At 41.1% G+C, this 24,517-nt stretch overlaps 1 protein-coding gene across 5 annotated transcripts in view; it reads left to right on the top strand.

The window, feature by feature from the left end:
* The window catches only part of CA10 (carbonic anhydrase 10), a 320,654-nt gene that overhangs the window by 121,810 nt on the left and 174,327 nt on the right, over positions 1-24,517 (top strand). For all 5 annotated transcript variants that reach the window (XM_044983407.1, XM_044983404.1, XM_044983405.1 and 2 more), the window contains one exon: positions 1,598-1,740. In XM_044983407.1, the coding sequence (XP_044839342.1) occupies positions 1,598-1,740 (143 nt within the window). The remainder of the gene's footprint in view (positions 1-1,597; positions 1,741-24,517) is intronic.

The raw sequence follows: 24,517 nt of genomic DNA, 5'->3' as shown, positions 1-24,517 counted from the left end.
CTCTTCATAATTTCTGAGCTCACCCACCTCTTATATCAGCACGACATCAAAGAGTTAACAGAAGGAGAAAAAAAAGAGACCCTGGAAATTGAATTTTCTCTTATTACTCTCAGCTCTACTGTTTTTCTGTATCTGTGGCTGATATATTTCATAACACTGCAGAAATGGGAAAATACTCAACAGCTGCAAAACATTTTCCCCTCAAGTTCCGTGTATATTTGTGTTTACTTTGTGCCGCACAAAAAAAAAAGTCATTCTAGTTTTGTATAAAGTTTTCTAGGTGAAATCGAATACTGAGTCCCAAACCAAAATCCTGCATCTAAACAACCCTAAACGTTGGGGTAGTTTGTAGCTCTGAAATAGCTGTGTAGGGTTTGTGGCTGGTATAATTATAAGTACAGTCTACAGTAACAATGAACAGGGTAGCATTATATTATCAGCATCTATGAAAATTCAACATAGTATGTTATCGAAACAGAAAAAAAGTCATACAAATGTTACAGTTGCATGGAAAATGCTCTGGAAATGGAGTACCACAGTTGAGGCTGGAAACACAAACTTAACTCTGTCCCTTTCCATCCATTATGATACATTCTTTAATCACAGGGGCATGTACTATTTGTAAAATAAAATACAATATCATGCACATTTTCTTTCAGCAACAGTACAGGGGCAGAATTAAGGTTGAGCATCATCTCCCAACTTCCTTCCAATCCAGGTTAGCTATGCAGTGTGGTTCATGTGTTACATGAGGAGTATTGTATATTCCTTCCCATCAGACACTTTTCTTCCACCTCCTTATGAGGCCGTACCACCCTCCAGAGTAACTCAACACCGGTCTGAGTACTAGTCACAAATCACTGATTTCCCTTAATCCACTGAATGGAATAAAAACTCTCTCTCTGATAAGTCTCAAAATGTAAGCAGGGAATTCTCATTAAGTGTGTGTGTGTTTCCAGTGGAATCCTGCAGGGATTGGTTCTTGGCCCTTGCGCTATTTAACATTTTTATCAAGGGTGTGTGTGTGTGTGAGAATTGTGTGAATCAAAAAGAGATGAATAGATCTTGTCTATGGAATATTAATATTCTGTGGAATAGTGACATGTCCATGTCTTTTCTAATAATACATTATCCTTATTGTCAACATGTAGGAAATATTGAAACTTGTTTTAATTTTCTTTGAGTGGCTATGTGTTGGCCTCAGTCCAAGGAATAAGTGCAGTGTATGCATGTAAAATGAGCATAAGAACATGAGATATTCAAGTACCCGTTGAGAAAAAGCAAACATTCTATACCCATAATAGTGGATGAGCTAGTAACAGCTAAATCGGGAATGATTAAATCCAGATAGCTTACAAGGGGCCAAAAAAAAAATCTCCTTTGTTGATATTAAAACGTCTCATTATCTCAGATTTGGGTGTCTGTGTATCATGCATTAAAATTCAGTTACTTGATTAATTTTCTTGAGTTGTTGATTATATTGTGAGCACAGACACTACAAGAAGCAGTTTAATTGTTTCCACATCTGTTTTGTGTGGATTTTTCTTCCTCCCTCCAGATTCTTTCTTAAATGTGTATCTTTTTTCCCCCCTTATAGTTCCTTCCTTTTGGGGATTGGTGAACTCAGCCTGGAATCTTTGCTCTGTTGGAAAAAGGCAATCACCTGTCAATATAGAAACCAGCCATATGATCTTCGACCCTTTCCTAACTCCACTTCGCATAAATACAGGAGGCAGAAAGGTAAGTTTTCTGACATGTCTTGATATAAAAACCAAGAGTTGTTAGATGAAAAATATGTGCCACTTTCTGTATTTATGAAGTATTTTCACCTTGTAATGCCAATAAGCTCTTAGGCAGAATAATAACAAATGTAATGCTGTGCAAATTGCACATTGTTACCTCCCCTGCAGTGATCAGAACCGTACACTTTTAGGTGTCCTGAAGCACTTCTTAATTGCCATACAGTATTGGTTCCTTTAAACTCACCTGTGAGTAGAATAAGTGTCATTTACAAAAACTCATGGCTAATCAGTGGTATTTGTCCTGCAAGACAGGTAGGATTTTAAAGCCTCAGAGATGCAAATATTGTCTCGGAAGGCTTGATTCTCCTCTTTCGCTGGTTTAAATCAGGAGTAACTTCTCTGAAATCAGTGCAGTAACATTTGCTGTAAATAGAGAGTAAAGAAGATTCAGGTCCAGAATGTTATGAAATGTAGGATTTAATTGGCTCACTCTGGAAGCTGGGGAGAGAGAGGCAGGCTCATAAAAATCTGTTTAGAAAACCGTCTAGTCTCCTAATTACTCTAGAGATTATCAGTACTTGTGCTCCTAAAACCAAGTTACGCTGAAGCAAAGCGCCTCTGCCATGCATCAATTAGAAAGCATACAAAAATATTTATAATCAATAAGTCTTTGGACACATTAGATCAGATGGAAATGATGGGTCAAAGACGATTTATCTTACTTGAGCTCAAGAAGACTACACGATGATTAAGGTGAGCACGATTTGGCCCATTGGCTTATTTGCAGTGTAATTATTAGAACTGCTTGGTTTTCTAACCTAAATCTGCAAATCTCTATTAATGTATAATATTTTTTCCAAAAACAAAACCAACCCCCCCCACATACACCCAAACAATTACATGGAAAATTCAGTTGCCTTCTGAAATATTTATTGTGCCAATTTGGAGGCTACATCCTATTTTACTGAAGTATGAAACAGGAGGGATTTTAGTCCTGTTTTAAGTGCATATTTTAATGTAACCTTAACCACAGAGTTACTACTGAAAATTCCATAAAAAGAGTTGTATGTTCTAGTAATGTGGGTCACCTTCTGACCTTTTTTATTGTTGCCTTATAGTCTTCTGTATTATTACCTTTTGATTTATTTTGTATGATTAGATATTATGGAAAGGGCAGAGCCATGGGAAAACTCTATTTACAAATTATTTAAATGTTGTGAATTTAAGAGGATTTTAAAGGATTTACCATACTCACAAGAATATATTGTTAAAATTACTTTCCCCTCAATTTAAATATTAAAAAGTTAAGGGAAACATGTTTTGTCAGAGGCAACTGATAAATAACAATATCAGGATAATTCATTGTGTTTGCTATCGTCTGTGAAGGGTAGTTACACAATCTATTATTAATAAACTGCAGCTTTTACGTTGCACACATTTTAGAAACTATAGACCTGATGGAGAATCCTATATGCTTAATTGAGGGATTGTTTAATAATAATAAAATAAAATTCGTTTTATTTATAGTTATCAGGTTGGTTTGTCGTTTTTACCTGTTCATTGTTTAGTATAAGCCAGTTTGTTTTTCCTAACAAGGATCGTTATTCCTTGTCCTCTTTAATCCCCTTCCACTCACATTTGAGGAGTGTTCTTCCTCTGTTGAGGAGGTATGCCAGGGTCACTGGGATTCAAAGTTGTCTCACTTGCCAAGAGGCTATTCCAATCAGCAACAGTCATTCCTGATGCATTTGTTGCCTGGGGCGTGCGCATATCTCTCAGAAGTGCAATTTTCATTCAACCCTTAAGAGCAGGGCCAGTAAGAAGCAGGAGATTAGGCTCAAACGCCTTATGAGGGAGAGATCTCTTTCCCAGGTCAGGAGGACTTCTCTTATGTATCAGTCTCTGACTGAGCATAGTGCACTGTCTACCTCGGCACTGCGTTCACCCAGACCTTGTGAGGGAAAAGTTGGCAAGTACTCAATCTCCAAGAAGAGGCGTCCTAGTTTTCCTCATAAAAAGCCTTTCTGGCCTTGGACTATATATGAGGTTGAAGTATGTGAGTCATCCCATTGACGTTCCTAACTTAAGTACGTAAATTAACTTTAAACACATGCTTAAGGGCCTTGTGGAATTGAGTCCCATCTCTTCATACACAAAATACACCTGAAATTATTTAATTGTGCAGGATGTTAGGAAAATATCATGTATAGTATATAAATATTTGCGTTTAGCAAACAAAAGATCTTATAAATACATATCCTTAGGTCATATATGGCCCAAAATTTGTTTTTACTGAACCAAGGACCAATCGATATGTTTCCAATTCTTTAATTAAAAATTGCACTGGAAAGTTTCATATTAACAAATGTTTCTCTGCGATGTTTGCAACACAAAATTGATAGCATTATACTAATGTTTTAAAACTTAGAAGTAAAATTCTCCAGAAATTATTCATGGTTTTAGTTCAGTAAAATACTTAAGCATGTGCACAAGTGCTTGCTGAACCCAATCCTTTGAGCAGAAATTAAATTATTTTATGTGCAATGTACAAAATGAGAAATGCAAAAAATGAAAAGAAAATTAGACTTAAAGCATAATTTCTAAGGACTTCTTAATTACATGATTTTTAAAGTAATAGTGTTCCTTTAGTTCTAGGCAGAGCTCATGCATTATCTCACCTTTCTATTTATATTTTTAAAAGAATAATAACAAATATACATCGATTTACAAAAAAAAAGCTGCAAATGGGAACAGACGCATTTAAAAATGAATAGATGATGTCTGACTTATATTCAACTCATTTCTAAATATGTCATTTTATGAAAATTGCCATTCAAATGGAAGTAGTTATTTGAAAGCATATTTCAAGGAGGAACTGATCCTAATGATTGCTTTGAATGAATTATTGCTAACAAAGGTGTATTTGGCGTAAAAGTTTTTAAGAAAAACACAGGAAGTAACCAGAGGTCTCAACTGTATTTATTCAAATGCAGGCATGGTATTTTTCAACTCTAATATTAATTTTAAAATAAAATATATTGATCTGGTGAAACCTGTTAGCAATCACAGAAATAGTGTATTCTTTCACCAATCACAGAAATAATGTATTCTTTCATAACATTATATCTCTTAACAGGAAAGTGCTTAAAATGGTATTTTAATATTTCATGACTTACATCTATATAGCAGTTCTCTTGTTTTATTCAGTCCTTTAGTGACATGGAATAATATGGATGAATAGATAATGTGAGATAACAGGATAACCAAGAACACAGAGGACAGGGACTCTTCTAACAAAAGGTGTAGATATTCCAAAGTGATTTATCTTCACCTGTTGTCCCGAGCAATGAGCTTTCTTTTGTGCATTGCTGTTGGAAACAATATGGGACATATGAAATGTGTCCTAATATATTTCCATAGAGAGACTGAATTTTTATATAGACAGAACTGAGAATCAGTTTCATCTGTGGCACAGAATTTGAGAAAATGCATTACTCAGTTAAGTTAATTCTATTAATTAGAGCTGGTCAGAAATTTTCCATTGGAATACTTTTCCATTGAAAAATGCGGATTTGACAAAATTGAGCGTTTCACAGAATACATTGATTTCATCAACATTTTCTATGGTAAATTATGAAAAAAATTCATTTGTTAGGTCAAAACATTTCATGTTTACTTTGTTCTGACTTTTATATTTTGTTATAATTTGTAACATAATAGTCTAAATTAAATGTTTTGATAATGCTGAAACAAAATATTTCATTTAACGAAAAACTCCAAGATTTCTAGTTTTCATCCTGATTCACGACAACACAAAATTTGGAAATCTCAGCGGTTCCCACAGGATGGGAATTCCATTTTTTGACCAGCTCTGCTACTAATAAAACACTGGCAGGGAAGGAGTTCCATGGAGATGTTATATCAGTGGGCCAGATCCTGCTTTCCTCATGCACACGAGAACATGTGCTCCTCCCCTGGATGAGATGATCAGCCTTTGGCCTATATGTGTGAGTTAGCCCCCTATGCAAAAGATTTCTAAAACTGATCAATAAGGGTCAAATGATAAAGGTAGAAAAGAAACTCCAGTCTCAGGGTCAGATTGTGACTGTCAGGTCCCATGGTATGGAAGTCCTCTCACATGGGCCATAGACCCACACCCATGAACTGATCAACAGAGCAAAACTACATGTCTGGGAGAGGAAGCATGTGGCAATGGCCATGTTTGTCTGACTCTGCACTGACCAGCTCATTATCGTGTGAAGTACAATGAAGGCAGCTTGGGTACAAAAGGTGATTCACAGAATACATGGTTTCATTTCATGACACCAGGTATAGCAATCCAATGTAGTTTCACATTTTGGGAAACTTGATTACTTTCAAGAAGTTGCCTTGAAAATTACAACACTTTCTTAGCGTAGCTGCTACTTTAGCAGCACTGCAGTTGATATCTAGGGAAGTAGGTCAGGCCTTTGAATTTGAGAATTAGCTCTTGAAGTATGTTAGATCAAGGTGGGTTGTGGAGTTCTACTACTGAAATTCTACAAAGGGATTTGATCCTTGTCAGAAGCTTCTAAAATTCATGCTGGAAATGTTTGCATTTTCCATTACAGTGCAGTAGCAGAGATATATAACATACTTCTCTGATGTGGTGCTGTCCAAATGTGAAACTGGAATACTCTGTCCATTCATTTTTCATGTGTATTGGCTTGGGTTACTGTTTCTGGAGCTTGGAACGACATCTGTTCTTAACCATTGATATGTTTTGCATTAATTGTTGTTGCTTGTGGGAACCCAGATTGATCTAAATGTTGAGGAAGTGGAATAACAAATAGCCCTTTTTGATTAAGCTTGGGGGGAAAATCCAGACATTTTCCTGAACATCTCTCCACTTTGTTCACTGAATTAATTGTCCTTGCTCTAAGCTGAGTGGTGGTGGCTTTATCTTTCATGGTGTATATTTCAACAGATTTTCTTACATTCTCCATTTGTTGCTAAACCTTGTTAGTCCTTTCACACTGAGGATTTGGTTTAGCAGGAGCCATATTTATATATTTTTTTCATGTTGAAAAAGGAGGTGGCTTTTATGTAGGTTGAGGCACTTGGGTTTTCAGGGCTATTAACCAATTGATATAGCAGCCAGGGAATTGCTTTGACAACATGTAACTTGTGGTTATCACATTATACAGTAAGGGATTTTATGGAATTGATACTAAGAAAATTAAGTGCAAATAACAAGAGACTGTAAATAGGATTTCTTGTAGTTTCAACCACAAGTTAAGATAAAGAAGCACTAGTGAAGATACACAGTAGTGAACCAGAAAACCTACTAGTTGTGCAGTGAAATGAAAATCTTCATTAAATACATCTTCAAAAACTGATTGATTCCTGTACATGAGTGCAGATGGGCAGGGAAAGGTTCAGTTGAAGTTATCAATTCTTGTAACAGGAACATAGAATCTTGAACCCAGGTCTTGTGCAGGTATGTAAAGGGGGAACTGATTTTCTTGTACTTAGATTTTAACAGTAATATTTTTAATAGGACTTTTTAAATTCAGTGCGACTATCCTAGGCCTAAAAAGTCTATAGGCGGGCAGCCCTGTTCAAGGGAGGTTTAAGCAGGTGACCTTCAGGAAGGGGCTGCTTCTTGGTGGTGCATATCACTGCCATGTCATTCTATAAGTTTTACCCTTTTTCAGTTGGGCCTTGATCCTGCAACATGCTGACTTCCTTGGGAGTTGACTTCCATTTCTGCTGACTTCAATGGGAGTTGAAGGTATTCAGCACCTCATGGGTCTGAGCTTTTAATGCCAATGTTGAATTAAAAAGCCAAGTGCTTGATATCACACCGCAGAAATCAGTTGGGAATTTGCCATAGCCTTCAATGGGAACACGACCCAAGTCCCACTTCTGCAGCAGTCCTAGTAACATATTTGACCATCCTGTTACTATTTCCTCAAGCCTTCCGTTGTTAATTGCTAATTCAGTTTGTTCACGGAGCCATCTAAACTACATGCCTGTTGATTTCTGATTCAGCAGCATGAAACCATAATGGCTCTAAAATATTACCATTACATTCTCTTTAGGACTAAGGGCTTGTTTAGATGAAGAGTTAGTGCATGGCGAGCTGAGGTGTAAAGCTACAGTGCACTAGTATGCTGCACATTAAACTGTCTGGCTGGACCCTGCTACTGCACACTAGGAAACCTTTAGTGTGCAGTAGCATGGTCCACGCAGATAGTTAGTGTGTGGCATGCCAGTGCGCTGTTGTAGCTTTTACACTCCAGCTTGCCATGCACTAGCTGTTCATCTAGACGAGCCTAAGAAAATCACCTTTACACAAAATAGTTCCACTCCCAGTCTCCTCCTAACAGTCTCTGTCCTTTCAATATTAATGGAGGAACCCAAGGGATTTTAGTCTTCGAAAACTTTGTTTCAGACTTTTTCAAAAACTTCGTAGAGCTTTTGAATAAACACATTGAGCTAAGTTCCTCCCAGAGAGAACTCCACAGAAGTCAGTGAAAAAATCTGGTCCATTGTTTGTCTGGAGTACGGTACAATCACTTTTTAGCTACAATTCTGATCTATTTATTTTGTAACTGGAAAATCAATAGAAGACTAAAAATGTTGTATAGCCCCTAATTGAACTTTGAGCCAAAAAGCATAGGATTTCTCACCCCAGGACCTCTGCCTCCTTCCAGTGCTTTGTTGACTCAGGCTTTGTATTAGAGCTGGTCAAAATGTTTCCATATTTTTAACAACCAAAAGAAGTGTGAAAATATTTCTGAAAGTTTTCATTAAAAAAATTCTCACCATTTTCCAACCCTCTTCGCTTTCTATACATCCAGACATTTTCCCCCTGCCCCAGGCACACTCTGCACTTAGGATTTCTGTCCTATCCTAGCTCCTCTTTGGGGCATACAACGCATCTGCTTATGAGTATGACAGCTCAATCAGCATCCGTGGACTTTCCTTTTCATCCTGTAATGGTCTGTCTCATCAAGATAACTCTCCTGTTCTTAAATAAAAGGAATGGCCTGAGGGGAGACTGGAGGAACATTACCCCTCTTGTCCTCCCCAGCATTCAGCAAGGGGTGAAGAGAGAGATGCCTGTGATATACAGATCATGCTAGAACATTAATGGTCCTTGTGTCTATAAAATCTCTGAATAAATTAAAGAGGGTGTGGGAGAAGGAACATCTTCACATTCATTCGCTCCCAGCAGCCAGGAGTCAATGGGATGTGTCATGGGTGATCAAAGGGGGGAAAGATATTCCAAAGACGAATTTGGCCCCTTGTTTCAAATGGTATTCATGAGCCACAAAAGAACCATTATGTGGTGTCATAGAATCATAGAAGATTAGGGTTGGAAGAGACCTCAGGAGGTCATCTAGTCCAACCCCCTGCTCAAAGCAGGACCAACCCGAACTAAATCATCCCAGCCAGGGCTTTCTCAAGCCGGGCCGTAAAAACCTCTAGGGATGGGGATTCCACCACCGCCTTAGGTAACCCATTCCAGTGCTTCACCACCCTCCTAGTGAAATAGTGTTTCCTAATATCCAACCTAGACCTCCCCCACTGCAACTTGAGACCATTGCTCCTTGTTCTGCCATCTGTCACCACTGAGAACAGCCTAGCTCCATCCTCTTTGGAACCCTCCTTCAGGTAATTGAAAGCAGCTATCAAATCCCCCCTCACTCTTCTCTTCTGCAGACTAAACAAGCCCAGTTCTCTTTCCCAGTTCTGCAATGGCAGAAGTGTCCTGCCATTGCAGTGCAGTGTTGCAGTAGTCCATGTGGACACTGTTTCGTGACCATGCAAGTCATGACGTGGACACCTCAAGGTGGTGTTACAGTACCAACTTTGCAGTTATTCTGCCTCTCTCTGCTACTCCATTTCATGGCAAGGCGGGTCTCCAGCTCCCCAAGGCTGCATATCACTGGTACAGATAATTGGATTCCAAGATCCAGAATTTCAGCTTGAGTTGCTTAATGAGTTTACATGCAGATGAATTCCCCAGTAAGAATGCTGCTATTGAGAACACCCCACATGCTGCAATTCTTTCGCAGTCCTGGCTTTGTCTCTTGATTATCAATTTTAGTAAAATTTAACACGCAGCCCTTTGGAGATTAAAAAAAATCAGTTTTAATAGACAATCCAAGCCCTTATTAAATACACGGTGCACTCCTCCACTCGCCTGCAAACAAATATGATTTCACTTGTAGTTTCTCTTTATGTTCACTCCACATAAGCACCGCAGCAATCAGCAAAAGAACAAAATAATTTTACTGAGAGGCTAATGTAATCTGGTGTCACTCATGCAACAAGCACTGTGGACCCCAATCTCTAAAGCAACCACAAAATCTCATTAAAACAGAATGACCCACTGTAACAGGGTGGCAGCCTGGCTGAACCACCCATCCCTATTAACAGGAAATGAGATGGCTTAAAAGTGAGCGGGAGTAGCCTGTAAGAGGGGTGACATTTTCCAATCTGTTATGCAGCAGGTCTGACTACATAATCATAATGGTTCCTTCTGGCTTCAAAAATCGATGAATCTCAATTCTGGTAAGAGGGTTTGGTCTGTTGCTATCAGTGGAACCCTGCCGGAGAAGACATTGGGGTGCTTTGACATATTTTGTGGTGTTAAACAAGACCCGGGAGGAGCTCAGGTTTTTTGGAATGGGATGAGGAAATAGTTCTTGCTCATGCCAACTAAATAAAAAACTTGGATCTTTCTGAAACTAGGAAGTGGTGGCCAATTTTACCAGCAGTAGTTTTCCTCATTTCTTAAATAGTTTGTTGAAAATGTATTCCTTTTATTATAAAGTGTTTATCATAGCATTGCTCCCCAAAGTTTACAAATTGTGGAGTTCAAAAGGAAAGGCTGCTGCTGCTGCTTACAGCAGTTTGGGAGTCAAATCTCAAACAGGTGCCTACGAAACCTTCACGTGACAATACACCATCATCTATTTTGTTTAGGCCATTTTTAGAGAGAGGTTACTTTTGAATATTGTGAAAGAAAAATACTATTAGTGGAATTTCAATTATCTAGGTAACTTTTCACTAAATCAGAGTTCCCTGTATTTTAAGACATGATATCTTGCAGCTTGCCAGGACTAGAAACAAGTGCGCAGTTGCCCAGTACCAAGAGAAATACAAACAGAGTTTGATCCGTAGCTGGTTAAACCAGCTGAGCACTGTTGAAGCCAATGCAGCCAGACTGATTTACACTAACTGAGAACCTGGCTCCAAATGGATATCTAATCTGTCATCTGTAAATCAGCAGCAAATAACTGTCATCATTGTGAAATGATAGGCCCCAATCCTGCAAACACGTACAACATTTACCCATGTGAGTAAATTTGCACACGTGATTCCCTTTTTTTTTTTTTTTTTCCAGGATCAGGGTCTTAAATAGTTTTTAAAACACGGTTTATACCACAGCTTATGCCCAATGCCTTCTCAGATGCCTAGGGCCTGCAATTGTATAACAACATGGTGTCTTATCTCTCTACTTGAGCTCTTTGCCTAGTTTGCCTTTTCCTCTGACTAAAAGGACACTGTCACCGTCATTTTAAAAAAACAACATCATTTTCTAGATCTTCTGCATTCCAGGTATGAAGATAAAATTCATGTTTTATTTTGTTGGAATAATTCAAACTTCATGATTTGAGATGTGACTGCAATCACCACTTCTTAGGACTGGCGGAGGAGCCAGATGTTGCTTAATATGATGATGATAAAAAAATTCCAAAACAATTTTTGTCATATTTAAAAAAAAACATACAAGACTAAGATTGTCTCTCCTGTGTTGTAAGTCTTTCTTTTGGAGATGTCTGCTTGCTGCTGCTAAGTTAAATATTATAGGATTTCTGTTCTAAGAAGTCACACTGTTTGAGGGATTTCAAACACCGATTATTTTACTAGTTTTTATTTGATTGTGGAGGTGGTCAGAACGTTGGTGATAATTTGCCTCTTGTTCCCAAAATGACATTTTGACAATAGGTTAGCAAGCCAGCATGTCCGTGTCACTCCTGAGCCATCTACACTACAATCAGTTGCAATTCGTCTTGACCTTGACTGTTAGACTTCTGAAATGGAAGTTCTGTGTTCTGTGTATAGTAGTTAGTCGAGGGCTGGGTTTTCAAAAGTGCCTTCAGGATTTAGGTGCAGAGGTCCCATGGAAATCTTTGGGACTTAGGTTTCTGAATCCCCACCTAAAATCTTTAATACTTCAGCATGGATTTGGCAGCAGAAATACAATTCTCTGCAATATGAACAAGCATAATTAAAAATATAAAACTACTGTATTGGTAAGGTTGGGGCAAAATCCTGGCTCGGGGATACACATGTTCCCTCAACCGTGACTGTGCTAAGTAGAACCATGGGGTAAAACCATTGCATTCCAGTTCTGGTTCCCTGAAAAACACAGGCCATGTCCACATTAGGATAAAACGTGTTAGCTAACACATTTGAACTAATATGTAGAGCTGATTTTTGCTGCAAAAAATGTCAGTGATTTTCATCCACATTTTCACTCAGTTTTTAGGCGAGTGGGCTCAGAGCCTTGGTTCTAGTGCAAATTCAAACATCTACAATGCTATTTTATAGCCCCCCAGCCTGAGCTCTGTGAGCCCGTGCCAGCTGACCCAAGCTCTGACTCGGTGCCATGGGATTTTTATCAGTGTAGCTATATCCTGAGTCCACAAGCCAATCCCACAGATCCCAGTTTACACTGCAGACATACCCACTAGGATTAACATGTTTTGAAATTATACCTTTTCCCCTTAGTTTTTGCAGTGCCATGCTGAGCAGCAAATGAGCATTGTGTGATGGGGTTTAAGATTTATTATTATGAGTGTTACTATAACATCTAAGAGCCCAAGTCATGGACCAGACCCCAATGTGCCAGGTGCTATACCAGCACAGAATGAAAAGACAGTCCCTGCCCCAAGGAGATTACAATCCAAGTATAAAATGAGGTTACTGATTGTTCATCCCTGTCTGGCTGTATGTATGAGACAGTACTGGGGATAGACAGTGGTCACACTAGCAACCTCACCATTGAGTTAAAGGGGTGTGGTCCATACATTGTAACACACACCTTCAAACTGCTTCTGGTCCCTATTCTCACTCCTCCACTTCAGTTTCTTATTTCCTGGCATTTGAAATTGTGTGGGTATTTTGTCCTTCATAGTACTAATAGTGCTCATTTTCAAGAACTCCTTGTTACCCTGATGTGCTTTTAATTTTGGATGATATCCATAATGATATAGAACAACAATACTGTGTTTTGCCAAGTATTGAAATTACAATTTGCCATCCTTCTTTTTTTTTCCTAATAACATGTTAGAGTAATGGTAATAACATGATAGAGTGACAGTATTTACAGTACTTTAGACACAGTGAATCCTGACCAATTAATTAAACCTTGGCAGTTTGGTGATGCCATATGTTGTTAGTCATTTTAGGTCATGCTTGCTTTTAAAGGCACGTAACAGTCTGTTGCAAATTACCTTCTTTTTATGATCACTAAAAACTACTCTACCTGATTTTGATCTATTGGGAATGAACAAATCAGTGTACACTGGCCAAGGCCTGTTATATAAACTCTATAGTGCAATGTGTGTAAATGAAAATGATTCAGTATCAGAAAATGCCTTACATCTTTCCTTTCATACGGAACTTTAATAAATGCATTCGTATATTATTTAAATTAATGCCTTTATAAATAATTGGTTCATTTGGCACATGCTACAAAATAATGATATTATTTAGCAGTTTTCCAACCTAAAATAGGGTGGGGGAGAGAGAAAAATTGTGACTAGAAATCAGTGAAATGGTTTCTCGGCCAGCTGGTTCTGATTCCATGCTGTTCAATCAATTCTGAGTATTACTAGCATTTTTCTCAAGAGTGTAATATATGGCAACTGCCAAGTTTTGCTTTGGTGATTACTAAAAGGACAGATACTGTTGTGAACCATATTTCAGCACTGCAGAAATATAAAAAATGAACTGTTAGAAATGGTCCAGGAGGAATGAATAGCAATAAGACATCAATGTCATCTGTAAACTGATTTGTGTGAATTTTAGAGGACTTAATAATATGATGCTTTGATGTATAGTGTGATCGGAAAGTTAATAAGTCTGATACAACTGTCAGAAAGTTTAATGAATAAAAAATGTAAATGATATACTATCACTAGTTAAAATAAGAATGTATCTTCCCTAATACACCTAGGGCACTCTATTAGTAAGAGAGTATAAAATGCATTTGGCAAGTTAAAATAAATTTTGCATATCAGTCTGTCATTTGCTATTTACAGGAGAGTAAGACATTTTTAAACTCACTGCTACTTGTATATTCTGCTATTTGTAAAATATATGTGAAAATGTGAAAAATGCACTTTAAAGGAATATTTGTGAGCATTCACTCAGGGTTCTATTTTTTTATCACTTAAATGATCCTTAACTGAGATTTAAGTGAGTTGGAGGATTTGTGTAAGTTTGCCACACACAGTAACACAAATCCTTTTCTGGAAATGCCAGGAATCTCTGAGAATTTGTCAGCTTCAGGAGGATTTGTGAAACCTAGAAAAGGAAGGTGACCTGATGAAACCCATTTAAAAGTAAAGAAACCTGGTCCTGAGAGTTTTGCCTGCCTAAGAGCTTGCAGGATCAGGCTCTTTGGAATCATAGACTATCATAGTTGGAAGGGACCTCAGGAGGTCATCTAGTCCAACCCCCTGCTCAAAGCAGGACCAATCCCCAGACAGATTTTTGCCCCCAATCTCAAAATGTCCTCCTCAAGGATTGAACTCTCATCCCTGGGTTTAGCAGGCCAATGCTTAAACCACTGAGCTATCCCTAAATATCCTGCTTAGATACACAATCTTCTTGGGATTAGTGCCCGTGTAAGAATAAGCATCATGCTATCCTTGCATTTACTTCAGAGAGACATAGTAGATTTACCTTACAGTGTGTAACATCCTCCAGTTACTTGTCTTGTTACCCCACAATTACAGCCTCATGGCATATACATTATACCAGTTTTGCTCCCTTCACTGAATATGACCTCCTAAATATAAATGAATTTATGGAAGGAAGCAAGCAATAGAGAGTCCTGTGGCACCTTTAAGACTAACAGATGTATTGGAGCATAAGCTTTCGTGGGTGAATACCCACTTCATCAGACGCATGTCTGTTTGTAGAGATGATCTCCTTCAAATCATATGTGAAACTAGTGTCTTGCTACATTGGAGGAATTAAAAGTGCCATGGGACTTTTTGGAAAAAGTTGGTATGTTCATCCTGATGCCATATTCAGAACTGAGTAATTAAAATTTCACCTGAATAATATGCCCCTAGAGTTTTAGTTGGATAAAATATTGTCCACATTCTTTCCTGAAACGTGTGTGCATTTAAACAGCTGCCACTTGTTATCTCATTGATTGGAAAAAAGCTATCATGTCCTCACATCCAGGTTATCTCTAAATCTTGCAGATTCTTTCTGCATAACATCTCTAAAATACTGCCTTTCCTATCCATCCACACAGATAAAACTCTCTCGCTCGGGCTCTCATCATCTCCCGTTTTCATTATTGTAACGTCCTTTTCTCTGACCTTGACAAAGGTAATTTTGCTCCACTCGTATCCATTCAGAATACTGCAGCAAAGATCATTTTCCTACCTGTTGCTTTCACCATTTCACCTCTTTGCATCTCTCCACTGGCTCCCTCCTCCTTATTGTATCAGTTATAAGCTACTTGTCTACGCTTTCAAAGTCCTTCATGACCTGTCCCTGCTCTACCTATCATCTCTCATTCAGTATCAGAAAGTCGGTTCCCATGTTGCTGGCCTCCACTGGCCACTTGTTAAATTTTGGAAGAAGCACCTTCTTGCTTTCTTCCATGCTGCCCTTTGCTCTTGAGAGAAGCTCCCCAGAAGCTCCCTCAAAGCTAACTCATTATCCTCCTTCAAAACTCTTCTCTACCATGAGGTCTATTAAAAAACACAGCTTGGCAGTGGTTACACAGCTCATGAACTGAGACCAGAGCCTATCATGGTGACCAATATTGTCCCATTATTTCCTTATGCTCCCCAGTCAGTCTGTGTCTATTGTTTATCTCTTGTCTTGCACTGAGATTGTAAATTCTTTGGGGCAGCGACTGTCTTTGTGTTCTGTGTTTGTACAGCACTTAACACAATGGAGTCCCTGTCCATGACTGGGGCTTTTATGTGCTATGATAATACAAATATTAATAATATATATGCATGCGCCAGTCCAGGGCCAAATCTGTACTAAATGTTAAAGTCTCAGTAGCTCTGTTGAAGTGACTTATACTGGTGGGCAGAAGTTTTGCCCACATGTACTAATCAGTTTGTAATTTTCATAGAATGTTTGAGACTGTTGGGTGCAAGGTAGCATATAAAATGTCAGTTGTTAGGTCATTTGAAATGAGGGTGACATATTACCGTGTGGTTTGGGCAAGTGATGCCCTGGAAGGCGAGGAAGCCCATATCAACTTTAAAATATCATGTCTCGTCCTAAACTGGTGTAAATCAGCATAGCCCTATTGACTTCAGTGAAACAGTGCTGATTCACATCAGCTGTGGATCAACCCCTTTTTTTTCCCGTCCCTGGTTGTTCCTCTGTTTGTCATGATATTGTTTTGCCGTACTTGATGAAGATGTTGCTCTAGCCGTCGTTCTAATATCAATATGAGAAAATTGTGGTGCAATTCCATGCAATCATGTTTGGGTAAATTAACAAAAAAAGATCAGTGACTGTTCTCATTTCTGAGTACTGAATTGTTTGAAATATTCAGATGGGTATAAAAAAGATCTATTGCGTGATTTTTTTTATGCCCTTTTTCTGTTTAGCAACACACATGGTGCAGTATTTTGATAATATGCTTTTTGGGTTTATTCCATCCTGCTTTAAATCTGTGCACAAGTCCAGATTTTTATTTTAACACTCACAGATGTAAAACCTGTTTGTTTGTTTTTTCATTTGATTCTGTGTGAGTGAATATATCTGATGATGGGAGAAGATTGAGGATTTTTTTCTTTCTCATAGATTCTGATCTCACAATAAGAGTGAATAGGTCTCTAGCAGTGTATGGTTCAAATAGAATTATAATTTGTGTTTCAGATTCATTAAAATATACTTCATGGGTTTCAGATGGATATTTCATTCTTTACTCGTTCATTATAAAGGATGAAATTATACTGTGCTGTATGGGAGTATAGTAGAGCTTAGTAAAATATGATGATTTTTTTTTGCATGCTGATCTCTTGGGTTCAATATTGAGGAAATGTTTTATACAGATGCCTGCCATTACAGATGAAAATATTCTGTCATTTCATACAGGGCAGCAGTCGGCAAAAGGCTGAGTTGAAAAGCAAATTTAAGATTTCAAACAGACTTTTTTATGATCATTGACTGAATTTTGGTGAAATGTTTTGTTTGAAGAAGGCAAATTTCAGATACCTATTAATTTCAAATATCAGTGACATTGTGGTGATTGGAATGAAGCAGTTGTCCTTTGGGACGATGGCACGTTGCGGACAATAAATAAGATACAATGTAAATATGAAAATAGCTGACTCCATAGTTGTTACAAGCCAACATTTTAACAGCTTCACAAACATTTAGTAATAATAATTCTTCCTTGTGTCTTTCACTGCACTTAGTTTATTGTGGTAACTCATCTGTTTGAATTGATGTACGCCGTGTCCTTGTTAGCAGGTGAAGGGTGTAGCATAATACCTGTAATGGTATATAGACTTGATCCAGCGATAAAACTCCCACTGACTTCAGTGATAGAGAATCAGGCCTTACGGCCCTAGTTGTGCAAACAGTTATGCACATGCTTATCTTTACACACATGATTAGTTCCATTGACCTCAGTGGAGCTACTTGTGTGTGAAATCAAGCATGTGGAACTAGGACCTAAGAGGCGAGGTGGATTTTGGGTCTCCAGCTCTACATATTGCTGTTCTCTTGGTCAGGGCTCCTACTGCTATTTTGCTCTGTTTGTGACAAGAAATCACCTTGTATTTGTCAGGGCTTTCTGCCTGCTCTGCAACTAGAATGCTTTACTTGATAATGAACATGTGTCAATTCCGCTAGAACTAGCTGGGGATAAATTCCACAGTTGGCAGTGTGGAATACAAATTGCTGTAGCAGTGGAATGTGCCATTCAATATTCTGAATAACATCTCGGTATTAGAAAGAACTGCAAGTCTGTTGCCTTTCTTCCCTCTCCTGTTAATCACAGGTTGCAGAGGGGAGAGACAGAGCATGTTTATAGACAGAATTAAACTATGTATTTGGGATTAGAAACTAGAAAGGAGCTTAAGGATAAAACTGAAGAGGTGGTCAATGTACTGCTTCTAATTGGCAAAACAAATCCCAGATCTGTGGATCAGCAGCTACCCATCAAGTCTGAGATCCTGGTGGTAAAATGATGCTGTATTTGAGCTCAGTGTCACTCTGGAACTGAAGAGGAAACTGCAACAGATAACAAATATGGGAAGAACATGAGCATAATTTGGGGATGACAAACTGATCCTAGTGAGAGGGATGGTGTATCCTGCAGTAAAGCTGCAGAAGTAAGAGTTACAAGGAGATTGGAAGGGGAACACAAGTTGAATTCCTAGCCTGTTCTGAAGATATGCTTTTTTATTGTGGGTATGTTCTTGTTATTCAAATAATGTGACAGAAAACCATGCATCATCCTCGTCTTGATTAGTTGTATGCCAGCCCTATCTGTCGGGTGCCTGATTTATAACCATTGTTCATTGTGGATAACTTTCAACTGAAAACAATTATGTTTTCAACTCACACCCCCTCCCCCGTGCTTGCTGTTTTCAACGGGGCTCCGTGTGTGTGCAAGAGACTGCCCGCCTGAAGCAGGTTGCAGGGTCAGGACCTAATCATGTGCATCCTGTAAATACAAGCAGTTCTAAGGCCCAGTCTGTCACTTGCTACTCAGACAAAAACCTCCTGTTGGATGTACTGCCACAGGCTTCCTCACTGCCTCACCTCTCAGAGAAGCCATTGATCAGGAGTGAGCATTGCATTGACCACCACTATCTTACATGGCATCTTGCCACATAACTTAGGTTAGTTTGCATAGGAGCTTGCGTCGTCGTATAGTGACTGTTCCCTACCTCTCCTTAGCCCCCTCTTCTCCCCATCCCTATAATAGGTGCAGTCTAAATCAGGTGATGTTACTGCAGAGAAGGGTCTTTTAGCTGCTAAGTGAGGTGGATGGTGCAGGGACACACTATTAAAGTCCATTTTGCAGCCTCCTGCCCAGTCTCCAATTTCACTGGGCTTCACATACATTGCTCCCCTCCATACGTGGTTGCAGAAGTGTGCACCTGACCCTACGGCCTTTCTTTAGGTGGGTTATTCTCATTAGAGTAATGGAGGCAAAAATACCAGGTGAAATATACTTCAGTTGCTAGAAAAGAGAAGTTATAGGATAGCCACCTCGGTGTGTAAAGACCCACTCAGAAAGTGGGCAGCCTTATAAAGGAACCCAAGTAGTAAAAAGCTGATGCCTACGCTAATCTCAATAGCAGGATATCCAAAGCATACTTTTAGAAGCCTCCCTTTAGAAGTGTGTGTGTTCTTTCTTGAAGGTATTAGAAAATTATATGCTCCATCTCATCTCTGCACTATAATTTTATTCTTGCAAAAAATTTGTACTGTTTTTCTCCAAATCCTATTGTCTGTTGACATAAGTAGGATAAATAGACAGAAATAGCATGCCTTCAAGCTTTCCTCCAGTTCTAATTAGAGCTCTTATGCTTTCCCTTGCTTTCACTGGATAATCTGCCTTTAAAAATATAGTCAACAATACATATAATGGTTGTGAATATTGCAGATGATAAATGTGCTCTGTTGCAGATGCTTGAAAAAAGATAATTTACTGTTTTTGGTAAAACAAACTTGATCTGAATATACCAAACATGGAGTAATACTTTGTGGATAAGTAAATATTTAAAGAGCAAAGGAAGAAGGTTAAACATTATTTTCAAGATTTTCCTAGGCAGAAGTGAGGAATAAATACATAAAGTCACATAAATTCAAAACTGATGCTGGGATGTAGGCTGCATTTGGATTCTTGTTAACATGAACCAGAGATACCAAAACTATTAAATTTATATTTTATCTGACCTGCCTGTTTGAAAATAGTTTCACATTTATAACATATGCCCATAAGATAACAAAGCTAGCAAATAATACTGGGCCCAATAACCCCTTATCCACACCAATAGTCCCACTGAGGCATGAATAAAGATTGCAGTATTGATATTCTGTGGTGTGTAACTGAATAATGATCTCCTGGGTATAAAACAAGATAAAGCCAAGGCATTCATAGAACATAAGGTTTGAGGTGAAGCCAAGACATTTATTTTGGGAAGCTAGAGAACTGAATCCAATTAAAATGTTCTATTCTAGTGAAATCAGTACAGAAAATTAACAGAATCGCAGCTTCATCCTCCCCACTGCAGGATGAATGTCTAATATTATATACTGTGTCAAATGATTTTTGTTAATTGACTAAGTAGGTTGATGGAAGAATGAAGCTTCCTGAATTATTGCTGAAAAACAGTCTTCTGGTCAGCATTTAAGGCCGGAATGGACGACTAGATCATCCAGTCTGACCTCCTGTGTCAACCCCACCACCACCCAGCACCTAAACCCAACAATCGTAATTAGACGGAAGTATTATAGCGCACAAGAGACTAGACTGTATGTGCCACAGGGAGAGAACAGGAGGGACCGAGGTGCACTAGGGGCTGAGGCCTTCTCAGTGGCAGGGAAATAAGCCCAAAGCACAGACGTGTAGCCCATCTGAAAATGGTTTAATTTACAGGGTGTGGATTTAAATCAAAATGAAACTCCAAGTCAAAGGATACCCTCCCAGGGCTCTAGACACCCTGGACATACGTTCAAAGACTGAGTAGCCTAGGAACTATAACAAAGAGGGTCAAGCTCAGGGGCATGTTCTGATTGCAGCACGGCTTGGGGGAAGAGATGTGATCTCAGATAGGTAAGTCCTAAGCTCTCTAGGGATTTATAGGTCAAAACCAACACCTTAAACTCCACCCAGAAACTAAGGGTATGTCTACACTACGAAATTAGGTCGATTTCATAGAACTCAATTTTTAGAAATCAGTTTTATACAGTCGATTGCGTACATCGACACTAAACACATTAAGTCGGCAGAGTGCATCCTCACTACCATGGCTAGCATCGACTTACAGAGCGGTGCACTGTGGGTAGCTATCCCACAGTTCCCGCATTCTCCGCTGCCCATTGGAATTCTGGGTTAAGCTCAGGGGTGAGCTGGAGCCGGTTCGCACGAACCCGTTGTTAAATTTAGAAGCGGTTTTAGAACCGCTTGTTAACTAGCTTCCCTGCGAGGGAAGCTTTGATGGGCTCTGCCTGGGAAGCCTGTAATTCCTCCTCCAGGCCGCCGGGGGGCGCTGCGCTGCGAGAGCCATGTGAGCTGCCTCCTGGCCCTGTTGCTGCTCCTGCTCTTTGGACCTCTGGCCCTGGGGCTCCTGCTGCTGCCTGGTGAGTCCCTGGCTGCCTCCTGCTGCTCCCAGCCCCCCCCCCGTGTGAGTGTCTGCGCCCCTCCCCCGCCTTCCCTGCCCCCAGCCAGCCCCTGCCCCCAGCCGCCCCCAGCCGCCCCCTGCCCCCAGCCAGCCCCAGCCGCCCCCTGCCCCCAGCCAGCCCCTGCTCACAGCCACCCCCCTGCCTGCAGCCAGCCCCACCCCCCAGCCAGCCCCTGCTCACAGCTGCCCTCTGCACCCAGCCAGCCCCTGCCCGCAGCCACCCCCCTGCCTGCAGCCAGCCCCAACCCACAGCCGCCCCCTGCCCCACCCCCCAGCCAGCCCCTGCCCACAGCCGCCCTCTGCCCCCAGCCAGCCCCTGCCCACAGCCGCCACTGCCTGCCCCCAGCCACCCCCTGCCCCCAGCCACCCCCAGCCAGCCCCACCCCCCAGCCAGCCCCAGCCAGCCCCTGCCCACAGCCACCCCCCCCCCCCCAGCCAGCCCCTGCCCACAGCCGCCCTCTGCCCCCAGCCAGCCCCTGCCCACAGCCGCCCTCTGCCCTACCCCCTGCCCACAGCCGCCCTCTGCCCTACCCCCTGCCCACAGCCGCCCTCTGCCCGCAGCCAGCCCCTGCCCACAGCCGCCCTCTGCCCGCAGCCAGCCCTTGCCACAGCCACCCTCTGCCCGCAGCCAGCCTCTGCCTGCAGCCCCTGCCACAGCCACCCCCTGCCTGCAGCCACCCACAGCCACCCGCAGCCCGCCCGTCTGCATCACCTGCCCACAGCCAGCCCGTGTCACTCCCTGCCTCCAGCTAGCCCTGCCCCACGCCCCTATCTGCAGCCAGCCCCACATCCACTGGTGCCCTGCAGTTCCCAGGGCAGTAACCCTGCACACCTGCTTTAATGAGGGGGGGGCAGGGAGCAGCTGGGACCCACACATGTGCACACCCTAGAGTGACCAGACAGCAAGTGTGAAAAATCGGGACGGGGGTGAGGGGTAATAGGAGCCTATATAAGAAAAAGACCCACCCACACATGTGAAACGGAGCTCATTTCTAGTTCAGCCCCATCTTTTTAAAAAAGAACTTTAGGTAGTGTTAAAATGCATCTGTATTTTCGTGGACATGTCAGGCTTTTCGGTTCTTAATCACCTCCTGGGAAAATATGGACGTATGGTAACCCTATTGGTACAAAAAATACATGCTGTCGCACATCCCTTAAATCAGAACTTTTTATAGGGAACCCGTTGTTAAATCAGAACTTTTTATAGGGAACCCGTTGTTAAGATTTTGGCAGCTCATCACTGGTTAAGCTCCCAATGCCTGATGGGGCAAAAACATTGCCGTGGGTGGCTTAAGGTACATGTCGTCAGTCTCCTCTCCCTCCGTGAAAGCAACGTCAGACAGTCATTTCGCACCTTTTTTCCTGGATCACTGCTGCTGTTGTGAGCTGGAGGCTTCTGCCTCAGGCTGCTCTCCCAGCCGGCAGCACTGCACGGTCACGCCTACCTCAGACTACCCCTTGCTTCCATGGCTCATGAAGCCTGGACAGTAGTAAGGAGCAGTTCAACTATAAGCTGAGCAAATGCAGAATGGTGGTAGAATGTGCCTTTGGATGTTTAAAAGTTCGCTGGCGCTGTTGGTCAGACCTCAGCGCAACCAGCATTCCCATTGTTATTGCTGCTTGCTGTGTGCTCCGTAATATCTGTGAGAGTAAGGGGAGATTGAGGCAAATTGCCTAGCATCTGATTTTGAGCAGCCAGACACCAGGGCGATTAGAAGAGCACAGCAAGGCGTGCTGAGCGTCAGAGAGGCTTTGAAAACCAGTTTCATGACTGATGAGGCTTCGGTGTGACAGTTGTGTGTGTTGATTTTAATTCCCTGTAAGCCAGCCACCCTCTCCCCTTTGAAATAAAGTAATTTATTGTTTTGAAACCATGCATTCTTTCTTTATTAAAAAAAAATAAATGAGATAATGGACAAGGTAGCCTGGGTGGGGTAGGGGAGGAGGGAAGGACAAGGCCACATTGCTTATTGTAACCACATTAAAAATCAAACTGTTTGAATGACAGCCTTCTGTTGCTTGGGCCATCCTCTGGAGTGGAGTGGCTGGGTGCCCGGAGCCTCCCCCCGCCTCGTGTTCTTGGGCGTCTGGGTGAGGAGGCTATGGAACATGAAGAGGAGGGTAGGAGGTTATACAGTTTATGCAGCGGGGGTCTGTGCTCTTGTCAGCTTTCCTGCAGCTCTAACAGATGCTTCATCATGTCAGTTTGCTCCCCCAACAGATGCTTCATCATGTCCGTTTGCTCCCACATTAGCCTCAGCATCGCGTCCTGCCTCCGCTCTTTGCGCTCACTTAATTATTTCCTGGTCTCCGCCACTGAAATGCCTCCATACCTTAAGCTGTACCCTATCAGTGCAGGAGGACTGCATGAGCTCAGAAAACATGTCATCGTGAGTGCGTTTTTTTTCGCCTTTTAATCTGCGATAACCTCATGGACGGAGATGATGGGAGCATAGAAACATTCTACGGTCTATGATTCTGGGAGGACTGCATGGTCACATGTGCTGCTGAGTGCTACTGAGTTCGCCATGCTGACCAAACAGGAAATGAAATTCAAAAGTTCCCGGGGCTTTTCCTTTGTACCTGGCTAGTGCATCAGAGTTCAAAGTGCTGTTGTGAGCTGTCACACTGGAGCACTCTGGGATAGCTCCCAGAGGCCAGTGCCGTCGATTTGCATCTGCACTAGCCCAAATTCGACCCAGCAAGGTTGATTTTAGTGCTACTCCCCTTGCCGGGGAGGAGTATAGAAGTCAATTGTAAGAGCCCTTTAGCTCGACGGAACGGGGTTGATTGTGTGGACGCAGTCATTTTTAAATCGACCGAATGCGGCTAAATTCAACCTAACCCTGTAGTGTAGACCAGGGCTAAGGGACTGACAGTGCAGATCATGGAACACTGGCAAGATATGTTACCACAGGGAGGCTCTGCTTAACCGTAGTAGTAGAAAAAAAATCTCTGCTTTTTTTTTTTTTAAAAAGACCTGGCACCTTTTGTGTATTGTGCCTGCCGTCTTATGCATAGCCCAACTTGCTGTACTGTGCAGCACTTACCAAATGATACAGCCTAATAATTCTCTAGCTAAGCTAGCTCTATCCTCGTTGAAGCTGAGTACAAGTTTACTTAATATTATTAAGG

This window comes from Mauremys mutica, chromosome 12, assembly GCF_020497125.1.
Source record: "Mauremys mutica isolate MM-2020 ecotype Southern chromosome 12, ASM2049712v1, whole genome shotgun sequence".
NCBI lineage: Eukaryota > Metazoa > Chordata > Testudines > Geoemydidae > Mauremys > Mauremys mutica.
The sequence above is the reverse complement of the archived record's forward strand: the minus strand, read 5'-3'. Positions and strand labels throughout refer to the sequence as shown.